Consider the following 13,312-nt stretch of genomic DNA (forward strand, 5'->3'; position numbering starts at 1 on the left):
GGTGGCCAAATCCGAGGCGACCCTACACTATATATACTATATATATATACATATATATATAAGTATATCTGTAGATGCTGCAGTTGTCGCCAAGAGGCGTTTTGCTGACTGTGCAAATTGTGTTTCATTGATTTTCAGTTTCACACTTGGCTCGCACGGCATCGGTATCCTTGGTATCCTTGGCATCCTGACGGCATGCCATGGCTGCATTTTTAATGCGCATTGCAGTGACCGAGCCGAGCAAATATTTAATAAAATTTTTAAATTGCGCATACGCCGCTTGTGACCGAGGTCAAGGCACACTGAAATCGCTTCCATTACAAAATATATTTTAAGCACAAAAATATACATTTTATCCATAATCAAAAGTCTACATTTTGGATATATTTTTTTTGCTGAAGCGAAAGATAAAATTCCTTTGAGTATGCAAAAGTTGCGAGTAAATTTATATTTAAATATTTGTAGCTGGCAAGTTACCAATTACGGACGAGCCGAGCGATTCCTTCTGGCATTGTTGATGGCTCGCACTGTGAAAAAGTAGATGAACTCAATGCCACTGAGAATGCTGGCACCCAGGAAGAGGCCCAACATTCCACCCATGGACACCACCACGTCTAGCCTGGTCCGAAGAGCCTGTCGCCGATACTGATCCGTGGGTAGAGCTGGCATGGAGAGCGTGATATTGCGCTGTATTGTACCCTTTTCGAAACTATTAAGGTTATAAATTAATTTCCCTAATTAATAGTTATTATATTTCAGAGACTAACGTGGAAATGGCCTCGTAAATGGCTTGTATATCACCATCATTGCAGGAGGGCAGACAGCCACAGCTATCATTGAAACCCTTGTTGTTATTCATCAGTAATTTGGCATCTGGCTTTGCCACCATATTGAGCTCTAAGCAGAGGAGTCCATCCAGGCCACAGTCTGGATATCGTGGATCGGCCAGGGGATTCATATAGTATGGCGTACACCCACACTTGGCCATTTGAATGTTCCTCGTGCAATCACTGAGACAGGTACTAAAACTATACGCCTTGTATACGCTCAATGGCAGATTCTCCTCAGGAAATCGGCAACTACGCAGCTTCGGATCAATCTCATGCACATCCGGATCATTGTCCATGGTCTGACGATGGAACTGCAGATACTTACCCTGTCCCGGATCCGTGACAGAAACACCCACAGGCTGCAGGGCCGTGTGTGGAATATCTTCGGCATTCAGAAGACTCACCTGAACCGGCAGACTTGTAATCACCTGAAGCAAAGCTTTTTCGTTGGCAGGATCAAGTTCAGTGCGTAGCCAATGCTTTGATCCTGGCTCATTATTTTGCAGGGAATTGAGCATAAAACATAGGCCATAGGGTGTTATCATGGGCAGAAAGTACCGGCAGCAGTCGAAATTCTTTCCAGAGAGCTGACAATTCACAAAAAGATCCGAGCAGTTGGCTCCAAACTAAAAGAAATTATTTTGACCTAGAAATATAATTCCATTTTTCAACTTACTTGTCGTTGTATTTGCCTATAGTTTTCAGTGGGACACTGGGCACAAGTCGGACACTCCTCCTCCGGTGCTTGGCAGTGATTCTTTATAATGCCCTCGTGGTATTGATGTGGAAATAGAATATATGCAATATGGGATTCCACTTCAAAGTTGTAGTCGCCACCATCGGCATCGCCACCCAAACTGCAAAAAAGCTGACATTATTTAAACTATTATCTATAACCTTAAATAAAGTTCAACCTGCGAATATAGGCCTCCACTTGTTCTGTTAGTTCGTACTTGTAGACAACTTCACACATACTGATAGTGGGAAATTTCCATTTGGAAAATGGCGGTAGACTCTCGTAAACGATGCTGGCGGCTCGGGTGGGAAAGCTGCTCTGATAGTCATTGATCAGGTAATAGCAACCCATTGCAGAGAGTACCACACAAAATAGCCAAAAGATGCGCTCCGTGAAATGCAATCTGAAGTCGAGGAGAAACTACAACAAGTCTGTGATCCAAAAATGAGAGAAAACTCGTTACCAACCTGGAGTTGGCTATATAGGCGAAGCCTACCAATGTGCAATTGGCGCAGTAATCCTTTAAGTAGTTCACAAACTTCCAGAACAAGTCCCTGTTCCTGGTTCTGCTCCTGCTCCTGGTGGTGCTCCCTTTTTCACCCTTTTCGACGGTTGGTCGATTCATGGCAAAACTGGATATCGGGAGGGCACTGTCTCCGCCTCGTAATATAAGCCGATCTCGGAGCTCAGGTCCTTCGTGGTGGACTTGACCGGGCCAAATAAATTGGTCTTGGCCAAGCACGACACGGTCAGCCAGTCGTTGGGTAAATTTGTTTGTTGTTCGATTCGAGTGAATGTTGATGCACTGGAAAAAATATTAAATAAGACTTTGTGCAAAAGTTTTATTGTAATCTATGGCTTTAACAATATATATATATATATATATATTTTTTTTTTTGCATTTCATATTCCTGTACATGTTTTAGGGATCAATAAAATTAAAGGAAAATATTTAAATAATACTTTGCCATATATTTCTTATATATTTCTTTTGATATATTTATTTATCATTTACCCAAGCTTCCAATTAATCATTCTTTTTTGAAAAATCCCCTTGGTATTAATTTTTCTTTCTCTGCAGAGAGTAAGGTGGGGCATTGCAACTTAATGGCATGCAAGTGCGGTATCCTTGCCCACACATCCACACACACACACACACCTCTGCACACCAAAAACGCCCACACAACCCACTCAAAGTCGGCGTGGGTCTGCATGTGAAAAGCCTTTAATTGGTATTTGCTTTGTGCAGGTGTCGCAATAAGGATTTAAATGCACACTTGCCCACAAAACAGCACACCGTTCTGCGTGTATTTACATATGTATATATATAAATATATTTCAGTGCAGGTGACACAAGGAATCAAGTTGGTATTGTGACACTTAGGGTGTAAAATTAAATGCGATAATTCCCTCAAGGACATTCCACAGAAAAAATATTTTATTGAGTGCACACAAATTAAAGGTAATATGGTAAACATTTGTTATTGACATTTCAAAGTCAACATAAACAAAAACATATTGTTAACACTTTAGAGTCAATTTGAAATATGGAAAAAAAAACACTGTCCAAAGCAGCTTTACATCAATTATTAATTGTCTTGGTTAAAAATAAATCATTTATTGAAGAGTTGTAGGAAATGTATGTCAGTAGAGAGTAGGTTAGTTTCTCAAAGGATAAATAAATAAATCACGTTCGAATAATAAATATTCTTAAAATTTTTGTTATTAAAACCGGAAGTTGAAGCAAAGTATTTTAATGTTTCTTATAAGAAAACCTCAGGCTTCTTTTGCTTATCTATAATTAAATCAAAAAATACCATATAAAATGTCTTTAATTGTTTTGGGTAAAGGTTTATAATATTTGATAAAAATATTAAATTATAAATATATTAAATATTACATATAGTTTGACTTTATTCCCCACTGACTTTTGACCAACAACTTTGACGGCAAAACATTTTCCGCCACTTGCTGCCACCTGCTTCTCGTGTGAGTACGTTTAACTTTTCCGTTGGCATCGCCGTCGCTTTCCCGACTCCTTTTCACCGGCATTTTCCCCGCAAGAGCAACCAACCCTTCTGGCAACCACCTGGCAACACCCGCTTAACACCTGCACCGCCCAATTATGGCAGTTAAACCATCCACTGTGCCACCGATTTTCCTGGCCAAAACTTCAACTCTGGAGCAACACCTACCTGCACTCTTGCATTGAGTTATTAAGTAAAACTAGTGAGTGAGTGAGTGTGCACACACACTCATCCGCACACACTCCCACCCAAAAACAAACACACACAAGCACGTGTACATATACACACGCCACCGAGACACATGGACGTGCATAAATTGTAGTCAACATGTTTTTGGTGCTTAGAACTCGACGCTAAATTAGAATTATGCAATTACGGCTCATTTGCGCTGCACACGATTGCAGCGGGGCGTTGTCGCAGCTAGAAAAACACTTAAAAACAATTAGAGTGCTTATTGAAATTCGAGCTGACAACATGCGAGCTGCATGAAAAACTAATGCGAACATTTTAATTATTTATGCATCTCTGAACATGCAACGAGGCAAATTGTTTTCTAAATCGCAATGCCAATGCTTAATGTTGTACTTTACTCGCTTTTCAATGACAATATGATTTCAATTTCACATTTAAGCCTTTAAAAGGGAAATTATGGTTTTATTTGTACAAGACAATCAGGAAATCATTCAAATAGGTTTGTTTTTCTATTTAATTTTATTAGAGTTCCATGGGTCTTGGATTATGCATCGCTTGTCATAAATATATTGTCCGAGATCTGCTGAAACTCATTGTAGAAAGGGCTCAAGTTAGCCTTTTGCAAAGCGGCTTCTCCAGGTCCTTGTTTCAATTCTTGAGACTCTAGACCATCTTTACGTGTCTCTGAACGAATAACATCAGCAATTTGGGGGCTCTCCTCCGAAACTAAATCCAAAAATGTGGTAAACATGGAATCCAAGTGCTGATTAAACTCCATTTGTAAATATTTTAAATATTGGAAGTTTCTCTTGATTTGTGTCTTTCTTTTTGCTACGCCTGACAGATGAAGCAAGAAGAAAAGATTACTTTATATTTCAATTAACAAAAATAAAATTGAACGAAGCTAAAGCTTATTTATGTTTTATGGTTAATGATAAATAAATTATATATATATATATATATATGTAGGTCTTTTTATTTAATCAATTCCGCTGCTTCTGCACTTCCACGGTATTATAATTTCACTTAGAAGCTTATAACCATGTGAAGGATTCATTTCCGACGCTATAAATCATATATATTCTTGATCAGCATTAACAGCCGAATCGATCTAGCCATTTCAGGGAGAAAATAAAATTTAGCATTTTTTTTTCAAAATTTATGTATGTATTTCGTCTTTGCAAGTTTAAAAAATTGACAAAAATTATTTTTTTTTACAATTTTAAATAGAGTATGCAGATCTATTAACCTAATGAAAACTAGCATAGGACAGCTTTCCGAATAGAAATTAATGCATTTTTGACTAAGTTATGAGTTTTTCAAATTTTAATATGTTGAATAAATTGTCCTATACAAAAATCGATAAATATCGATTCAAGGAAAGCGAATATTGTAAGCTTAATTATTATCCAATTCTAATTTAATCCCAGTATTTGATTGCGAACTGCAAAGGTACATACACTTCGACTTTCCGAAGTTAGTTTCCTTTTTTGTTAAAGAAAAATAATGCTACAAAGTGACTCTTGGATCCTCCCAATGAAACACCGAAAAATAAGCATTTTTAAATTTTTACCAGACTGTTTTTTATAGGGTTTGAAGCAACTTAAATTAAGAAAGAGCTGAAAAGGAAGACTTCTGCTGTTTTTGGTAGCTCGAACTCCCCTGTTAAATCCATCATAGTAGTAACTTGTTATTGTTTTACTTTTTTACCTTTGGCAAAAGTCATTTAATTATTTATTTTAAACAAGAAACAGTTTTGATAAACCTGAGCTTCTATTCACTGTGTCAAATTAAAAGTTTCTTACTTTAGTTTTTGTATTCCGAAACAATCACTTTGCCATGTATGTTTTTATCACGCTTCCTCCTGTTTTTAATACTCAACTTTAACGATTCGTTTGTCCAATTTGTGGGTATAACCCAACGCTCTCGATAAAATCAACTTATCATTCACATGCAAAGAGCGGCCAAGTTATATGCACTCGACTCGGTTATTGGTCACAATTGTTTGGCAACACGAGCGAACCAAGTTGTTAAATATTTTTGCATTTATTTTTTTTTTTATAACAATACTTCATTTTTATTGTTTCCGAAAGAGACATTGGCAATTGAAATTGGAAATGTACCAAAAAAGATATTTAAGAAATCATTTAAATATGAAACGCGGTGAAAAAATATAAAACTGATTGAGAAGGCTATGAAAAATAAACACAAATTTTTTGGGAGACTGAATAAGTTCAATAAAAGTTAAAGGCATATTTTCCTCTCTGTTTAAGTATTGTTATTAAATATTTGTTATAATTAACAAAGCTGTATTTAGATTTAAATTATTCCAAGTTTACAAGACCACTGAAACCCAAAAGGACAACGTGAGGACCTCTATTGTTTGCTCATCAGTATGTTGTGTAATTTCAGGTGTATCTGTGAAATACCTATCAAATGCAGTAAAATGCAAAACCATCGCAGAAACAACTAAACAAGCGACAAGGCAATTTAAATACAAAACAAGCACACACACACAAAATTCGACAAAACCAAACAACTAATGTTCGATCGAGTGTTTGAGGTGGACGGGGAAATCGTTGACGTCGACACACAATTAACTTCAAAATACTCCAAGCCGTGTTAAGTGTCAATTAGTTAGAGCCAGAGCTTGAAAGCCATGAATGCGAAATTATACAGCTAAAATATCAAACATATACACAAGTATTTACATATTCAGATATCATTTCATATATAATTGCGTATGCTAAACAAGTGGCCAAAATGCTGATTATCGCCTCTAGATAGAAAGCCACTAAAATTGCATGAAAATAATGAGTTCTTCTATCAAGATGGAATGTCTGAAGACCAGAAAATAAATGCGGATAATAATAGAGTTTAATATGGTCTCGGCCAGCCAATGAGATCATCATGAGAGTGGAGCTCATCAAAGTCAATATGCCATGCCTCATTTGATTTATTCCCCGAAATCATTCTATCTCTAAAAGTTTAACCAAAATTGGTTTCGAATATTAAAAAAGTTTCTGAGAAGGCTCGCCTTCAACTCATAACGGTTTGTGAATGACTTTTGCTTTTAAGTTGAACTCACATAATTTCCAAACATTTCTAATAACCAGCCGATACCCCAAAATGGTCAAAACAGCCGCCAATAAATAAAATCGGGTAAAAAAAATCAAAAATTGTATTGGTAAAACAAGGAATGACCAAATATAATATGCAGACCGCAAAACAATAAAAGTGGATAACCAAAAAAAATCAAATTTGGACAACAAAAATCAAACAAAAGCACAGAAAACACTCACATGGCACACACACCAGAAATCGTGTCCAAGTGCCACGTTTTGGCTAAGCAATAGGGCGGGAGGGCCATGACCCCGCCCCCCATTCTACCCAAAACTCCCGCCCATAACTAACCCCTCCCTCCTCCCCTCTCCCGGTGTCACCCAAAATCCATCGGTTATGTTTGGCCCGGCACGCTTGTGCAAACAAAACGCTGTTGTTTGTGTTCGTTCCCACATGCGCTGACAATATCGCAACAATGTCGGTCGACGACATCCAAAGAACAACAAAACGGTGCTTCACTCTTGGCCCCCTCAGGAAAACAACAACAAAAACAAAAACTCCAAGTCTGGAAAAAAGCAGGAGCTCCCCACAAAAAAAAAAAGCAAAAGGAAAATCAAACGACGAACCAAAAAAATACAAGCTATGATGGAAATATGTATAGGGTCTGCACGGGAAACAATTATAAGCTGACTTTAAAAGCATAAAAACAGGGTTCATAGGTTGAAAAAATTATTTTAAGCTGGCTTTAAGGGAGAAAAAACTATCGTTTGAAGGACCACTTTAATGCATATTTTTTGTTAATTATAAATAGACCTTTAGGCAAGTTTTTTATGATTTTTACGACGTTTAACATGAAAAAGCAGCAATTTTATGAAAGGAAAAGTTAAGCTTATACTTTAAAATTACATAAATACAATATTTTAAAAGGTTTAAAGTGAATGATCTAACAATTTCATATTTTAAGATAAATGAATTCATTAAGATTTTGATCTAAACTATACAATTAACAATTTTACTTTTAAGAAACACTATATTTAAGACTAAAAATCGTACATATTTATTAAAGCAAGGAATATTTAAATCTGAAAAAAATCCTTTTACATTTCCTCAATTTTTTTACAGTGCCTCCGTAAACCATTGCCAGAATGACACTAATGGCAGCTCCACTTCTTTTGCATACACCCAAAGTCTTTCGCTTCCATGAGCTGCCAAGACAAGAAGCGATTGCAGATGCAATAAAAGGCCAATAACAATGCAATAATCGTAATAATAACAACGGCAAACCAGCCAGTCGGCCATGTGTTGCCGCCACAACAACAATCACACCAACACAAGCAGCAGCAACAGCAGCAACACAGGCAACAGCGGCAACAGTTGCATGCAATATCAGCAATAAAAGTTGTAACAATTATCATTTGAAAGTGCATTGTTCCAGTTGTCAGATGCGGCGCTTAAGTAGTTCCAACAACAAAACTACCGCTAAATGCAACCAAATGCAAGCTCGTGCCGCGAGCAACAACAATTACAATGGCAAAAGAAGAAGCAGCAACAGTAACTGCAGCAGCAACAGCAGCAGCAGCAACACAAGCAGCAACATCAGCATCAACAATGTGTCTACGTCAGCGACTTTGAGAATTAATATGCACAATCCGCTGCAATTGCAATTTGTTGAAGAAACAATGAAGCGCGCATGCAGCAAATAAAAAAAAGAAAAGAAAGAAATATTTTACATATTGTCGCATAAATTTCCAAACGATAATCACCAAAGAATATCAATTAGATGGGGCGGGGTGGCTTAGAGTCCGAAGCTTTTCTTTAATGTGGAGCAAGCCCACATAATGAGTTATAGATTTGCCTCTAAATGATAAACGACTGAGTCAAGGATTAATTGGCCAAACGAGATGGGAATATATAATGGATTTGCCAGTTGGAATGATAAATGAAAGCTATGTTTTTTGAACAGAGAATTGAGTTTAGAAAGTCAAGTGAAGCAATGATAGGTTTTTATACCCTTGCAGGGTATTAGAAGTTCAGTCAGAAGTTTGCAACTCACTGAAGGAGGCACCTCCGACCTTATAAAGTATACATATTCTTGATCAGGTTCAACAGCCGAGTCGATCTAGCCATGTCCGTCTGTCCGTTTCTACGCAAACTAGTCTCTCAGTTTTGAAGCTATCTGAATGAAACTTTGCAGTTAGCCTTCTATATACTCTCACTCGTATATATGTCGGAACGGGCCGGATCGGACAACTATATCATATAGGTGCCATAGGAATGATCGGATAATTTTTACAAAAAAAAACTATAACAATTTCAGTTTTCAACAGAATTTGATCAAATCAAAGATATACCCATTTTACTATACTCTACAATTTCGTGCAAAATTTTATGAAAATCGGACGACTATATCATATAGGTGCCATAAAAACGATCGTTAGATGAGGAGAAAAATGCACATCTGTGACTGTAAAACTGCAAATATAATATGTAAAGGTGAATGAAATGATTGTTTTTTAACAGAAATAAATATAATTTATATTGTTGGGATTCCAAGTCATAGAAGTTCTATCTGCAAGGGTATATAAACTTCGGCGTGCCGAAGTTAGCTTCGTTTCTTATTAATATATTAATATTATATAAAATAATATAATAATTATAATATTGTAATGGCAGTGAATAGCTTACTCTCGCCCTCTCTTTCTGTATGCCTCTGTAAGCCTCTGCCTCTCGCTCTCTTTCTTACTTACAATAACATTTGGTATGTCTCTCCCACTGTTGCAGCTCTGTTGCCTCCCTCTGTTGCAGCTCTAGAGATGGCGCTTACGCTCTATCTCTCTCTGTTGCAGCTACAGAGGTAGCTCTTTCCCTCTCGCTCTCTTTCTCTGTTATTATTAATCGGGAAGTATAAATAGAGGTGCTTCGATCGCCGCGACCTCAGTCTGTCCTAGGGGTACCTAGTGTTAACATCGATAGTGATAGTGATAGTGATTACCCTTTGACCTGAAATATATGACGTGGCCAATGGAACACATCCAGATAAACAGGAAGAGATCTTCGACGCCATGATAATTATAATTGAAGTCACCACGATTATAAGTCGATACTGGAAGGAATTACATCTAAAGTGATAGTGGAAGAAGAACACTTCGATGAATCCATATCGTAAGATGATACTTAATTAACTCACCAGGAATATAACTCTACATCGGAAGGAATTAAGCAATGACGAAAGATGACGTGTCCTCTACTGAGGTAAGTCTTTATTTTGACAAATATATCATTATTATATTTTAAACATTAAGAGAAGCTATATTAGTGATCAGGCCTAGGTCTAGAATAAGTTGTGCTAGCTATGAATTTATTCTTTAATTAATTTCCTTTTTGCTATAGACCCCATTACTTAATGCTGATCAAGAATTTATATGATTTATAGGGTCGGAAATGGCTCCTTCACTGATACAAATTATATTTTCCTCTGCAATCGATTTTTTGTAAAATTTTATGAAAATCGGACTACTATATCATATAGCTCCCATAGGAACGATAGAGAAATTAATACAATTAAAAATTATAACTTTTCCAGTTTTCAACAGATTTTTATCAAATTTGAGATATAGCCGATTCATATTATTATACAATTTTGTGTAAAGTTATATGAAAATCGGACTACTAATTCATTTAACTGCCATAGGAACGGTCAAGAAATGAACGTTTCAGAAATAACGTTTTCAGTTTTCAGCTGATTTTTACTAAATTTGAGATTTAGCCATTTTATATCAGTCTTATATTTTTTGTCATATACTGCAAATATAATATGTATAGGTGAATGAAATGAAAGCAGTTATTACTTTTTTGTTTTTTAACATAAATAGATGTAATTTTTATTGTATGGATTCCTAGTCATCGAAATTCAATCTGCAAGAATATATATACTTCGGCGTGCCGAAGTTAGCTTTCTTTCTTGTTTAATTTAACTTTAGTTAAGTTAGTAATCATAAATTCTCTATATTTATTATTTAAATTTCTAAATAAATTCCTAGTTTTAAAGTGCTAATTATATATGCAGAGTAATTAATAATATTCATCTACATTTTAGCATTTCCCTGCCACCTCTCTCTCTCTCTCTTTGTGTCTCTGTGAATATCAAAAACGTTGCCATATAAAGCCAACTAAAGCCTTTCCTGTCATCTGTGGATGTGTTTTGCATATGAGGACATGAGTGCAATTAAAACCAATACGAGGCAATTAGCCCCAATGGCCATAACCTGTCTGCTGCTGCTCCTCCCTGGGTGGCTTTTAATAATGCAACCACATAAATCTTTTCATTAAAGTTCAATTAATCAACAGCCTTCCTGTCACTGCGCATAAATCGCATAATGCACCCAACCCGCACATGTGCTTCTCCATTGGGTTCACAATGCACGGACACACAGGGATGCACAGGCACAACATGGACACATGGACACATGGACACATGTGCACATGGAGCCCGATTCCCGGCTCATCCGAGTTATTTGTCACCATTTCCCTACCCAATGTGTGTTGTGTGTTCACCATTTCCCCTTACCAATCCAACGAAGGCTGCCAAACAAATGTGCAATGTGTTGTACTTACAACGAATTTTGCCACGCCTCCGGCTTAGAAACCCGGCTCTACCGCCTTCCTGCCCTGGGGTACACCGTAAACTGCCTAATATTCGGGGCTAACAGGTAATAACATGGTCCAGTTACAAACATTGGCATTCGAGCTGGAAGCGTGATTGGTTTTTCCAATAATAAATCTTAGTTTAATGTTAACAAGACAGTAAGAATATTGCTTAATGAAAATGTTAAGTAAAATTAGAGTAAATATTATAGAAATTATCTTAGACTTTAACGTCCACTGTACTTAAATGATCCTAGTCTAAGCTTAACTATCGACATCGTGTCACGAGACCAGCCTTATTTAAAGGATTTAGATGGAACATGAAGCATTGAACACCGAGCATGGAACACCAAGCACCGAGTCCGACCACCAATGATTACTTTTTGGCCCATTTTGTGGGGCCAGAGGGGTGCATGGCAGGTGCATGGCGTGGGCGTGCCATTGTTTGTGTTTCTGCTGGGCAATTAACAAGCAATAAAAGCCTCCAACCTGCTGCAGTCAACCCGAGCAATCGTGGTAAAGTCGACAATGGGGGGACAGAGTGCAATTAACACAGGGATTTCGCAACGCCCTATTGAATAAATGTCCAACGCGGTCTGATTGATTCGGGTTCGGCACGTCTTACACCTGAACTTTTGCCAAACGAGATGATGCCTTTTGAATGCCAAATGAGGCGAACAGGCCGACGACACCTGCCTTCAACTTGCAGCAACTGCACTGCTGCCCCGACATTTTATGAATGAAAAACTTGAGTCATTCGCTCGCCCGGAATCCGACATCGCGTGGGTGGTCCGCCCCCGGCAAAAAGGCCAAAATGCAAATGCACCAAAAGACCAAAGCAGTGGGTAACAAAAAAAGAAAAAAAAAAACAACAACCAGCAAAAGTGTTACACGACTTTACGAGCACATTCATTGACTGCAAATCAAAACGTGCGCCACGCCAACGCCAACCGCAGTCATTATACACAGGAAAAATAGTCTCAAATATTTATTATTATAAACTATTAACATTAAAAATGTATTGTATTAGGAACTAGTAAGCTTAAATTTAAATAACCTCTGCTCTGATTAGATTAATTTATTTGATTATTCCTTTTTAAATATATTTAATTAAAGCAAATTTCCTAGGTGCATCTAACTCAAGTTCGACATCGACAGCAAGTTGAACGCCAACGCCGGTGGCAATTACCAGGTGACTGCTAACTGGCAAGGTTATGGCTCTCACAGAATTGCCGCGCAAAATGCTTTAAATACCACACACACACACACACACACACACTTACTTGGCACATTAGCGGAAAATACCTTTTGGCATTACGCATACGCACTGCATGCCAGGCCAAAAGGTTTTTTTATTACTTCTTTTATTTTATTTGTTTTTGGGCGAATTACTGAGAGCAGCAATTTTAAATTATTGAGTGTGAAGCATTTAACATTTCAGAACGGACTTGTCAGTACATTGGGTCTATCAATATTATCTTCTGATTTAATTTTTTAGCTAAAGAAATGTAGTAACGATTCGAATTATAGAAAATTTGCTACATATTTGAAGATGGGAATGTATATCAAAAGTAAAGCCAATATGATATATTGATAAAACTATACCATAAAATATATTATCGCTTTTATATATATACCGGAATTTTCTTTATAAATAAATTCAAAAATTACTGTGTATAGATATATTATTCTAGTGGAACAAAAAGGAGCTAAGCTCTAATTGGAGGCCCTAGTATCGGGCCTCACCACTGTAACCTACCTTTCTCTTTCTTCTATAATATTGCTTATATATTTTTAAGAGAATATAACCCAATGTTACG

General features: G+C 37.0%; 1 protein-coding gene across 1 annotated transcript; it reads right to left on the minus strand.

The window, feature by feature from the left end:
* Positions 1 to 308: 308 nt before the first annotated feature.
* On the minus strand, positions 309 to 2,284 carry ppk15 (pickpocket 15). The gene is made up of 5 exons (XM_020955204.2): positions 2,034 to 2,284; positions 1,745 to 1,969; positions 1,507 to 1,687; positions 768 to 1,456; positions 309 to 709 (listed from the first exon to the last, which is right to left on the minus strand). Exons 1-5 carry the CDS (start codon positions 2,189 to 2,191, stop codon positions 481 to 483), a joined length of 1,482 nt encoding a protein of 493 aa, XP_020810863.2. The 5' UTR covers positions 2,192 to 2,284; the 3' UTR covers positions 309 to 480.
* Positions 2,285 to 13,312: the final 11,028 nt, after the last annotated feature.

The sequence above is a fragment of the Drosophila serrata genome, unplaced genomic scaffold (assembly GCF_035046125.1).
Source record: "Drosophila serrata isolate PLE 108 unplaced genomic scaffold, ASM3504612v1 contig_382, whole genome shotgun sequence".
NCBI lineage: Eukaryota > Metazoa > Arthropoda > Insecta > Diptera > Drosophilidae > Drosophila > Drosophila serrata.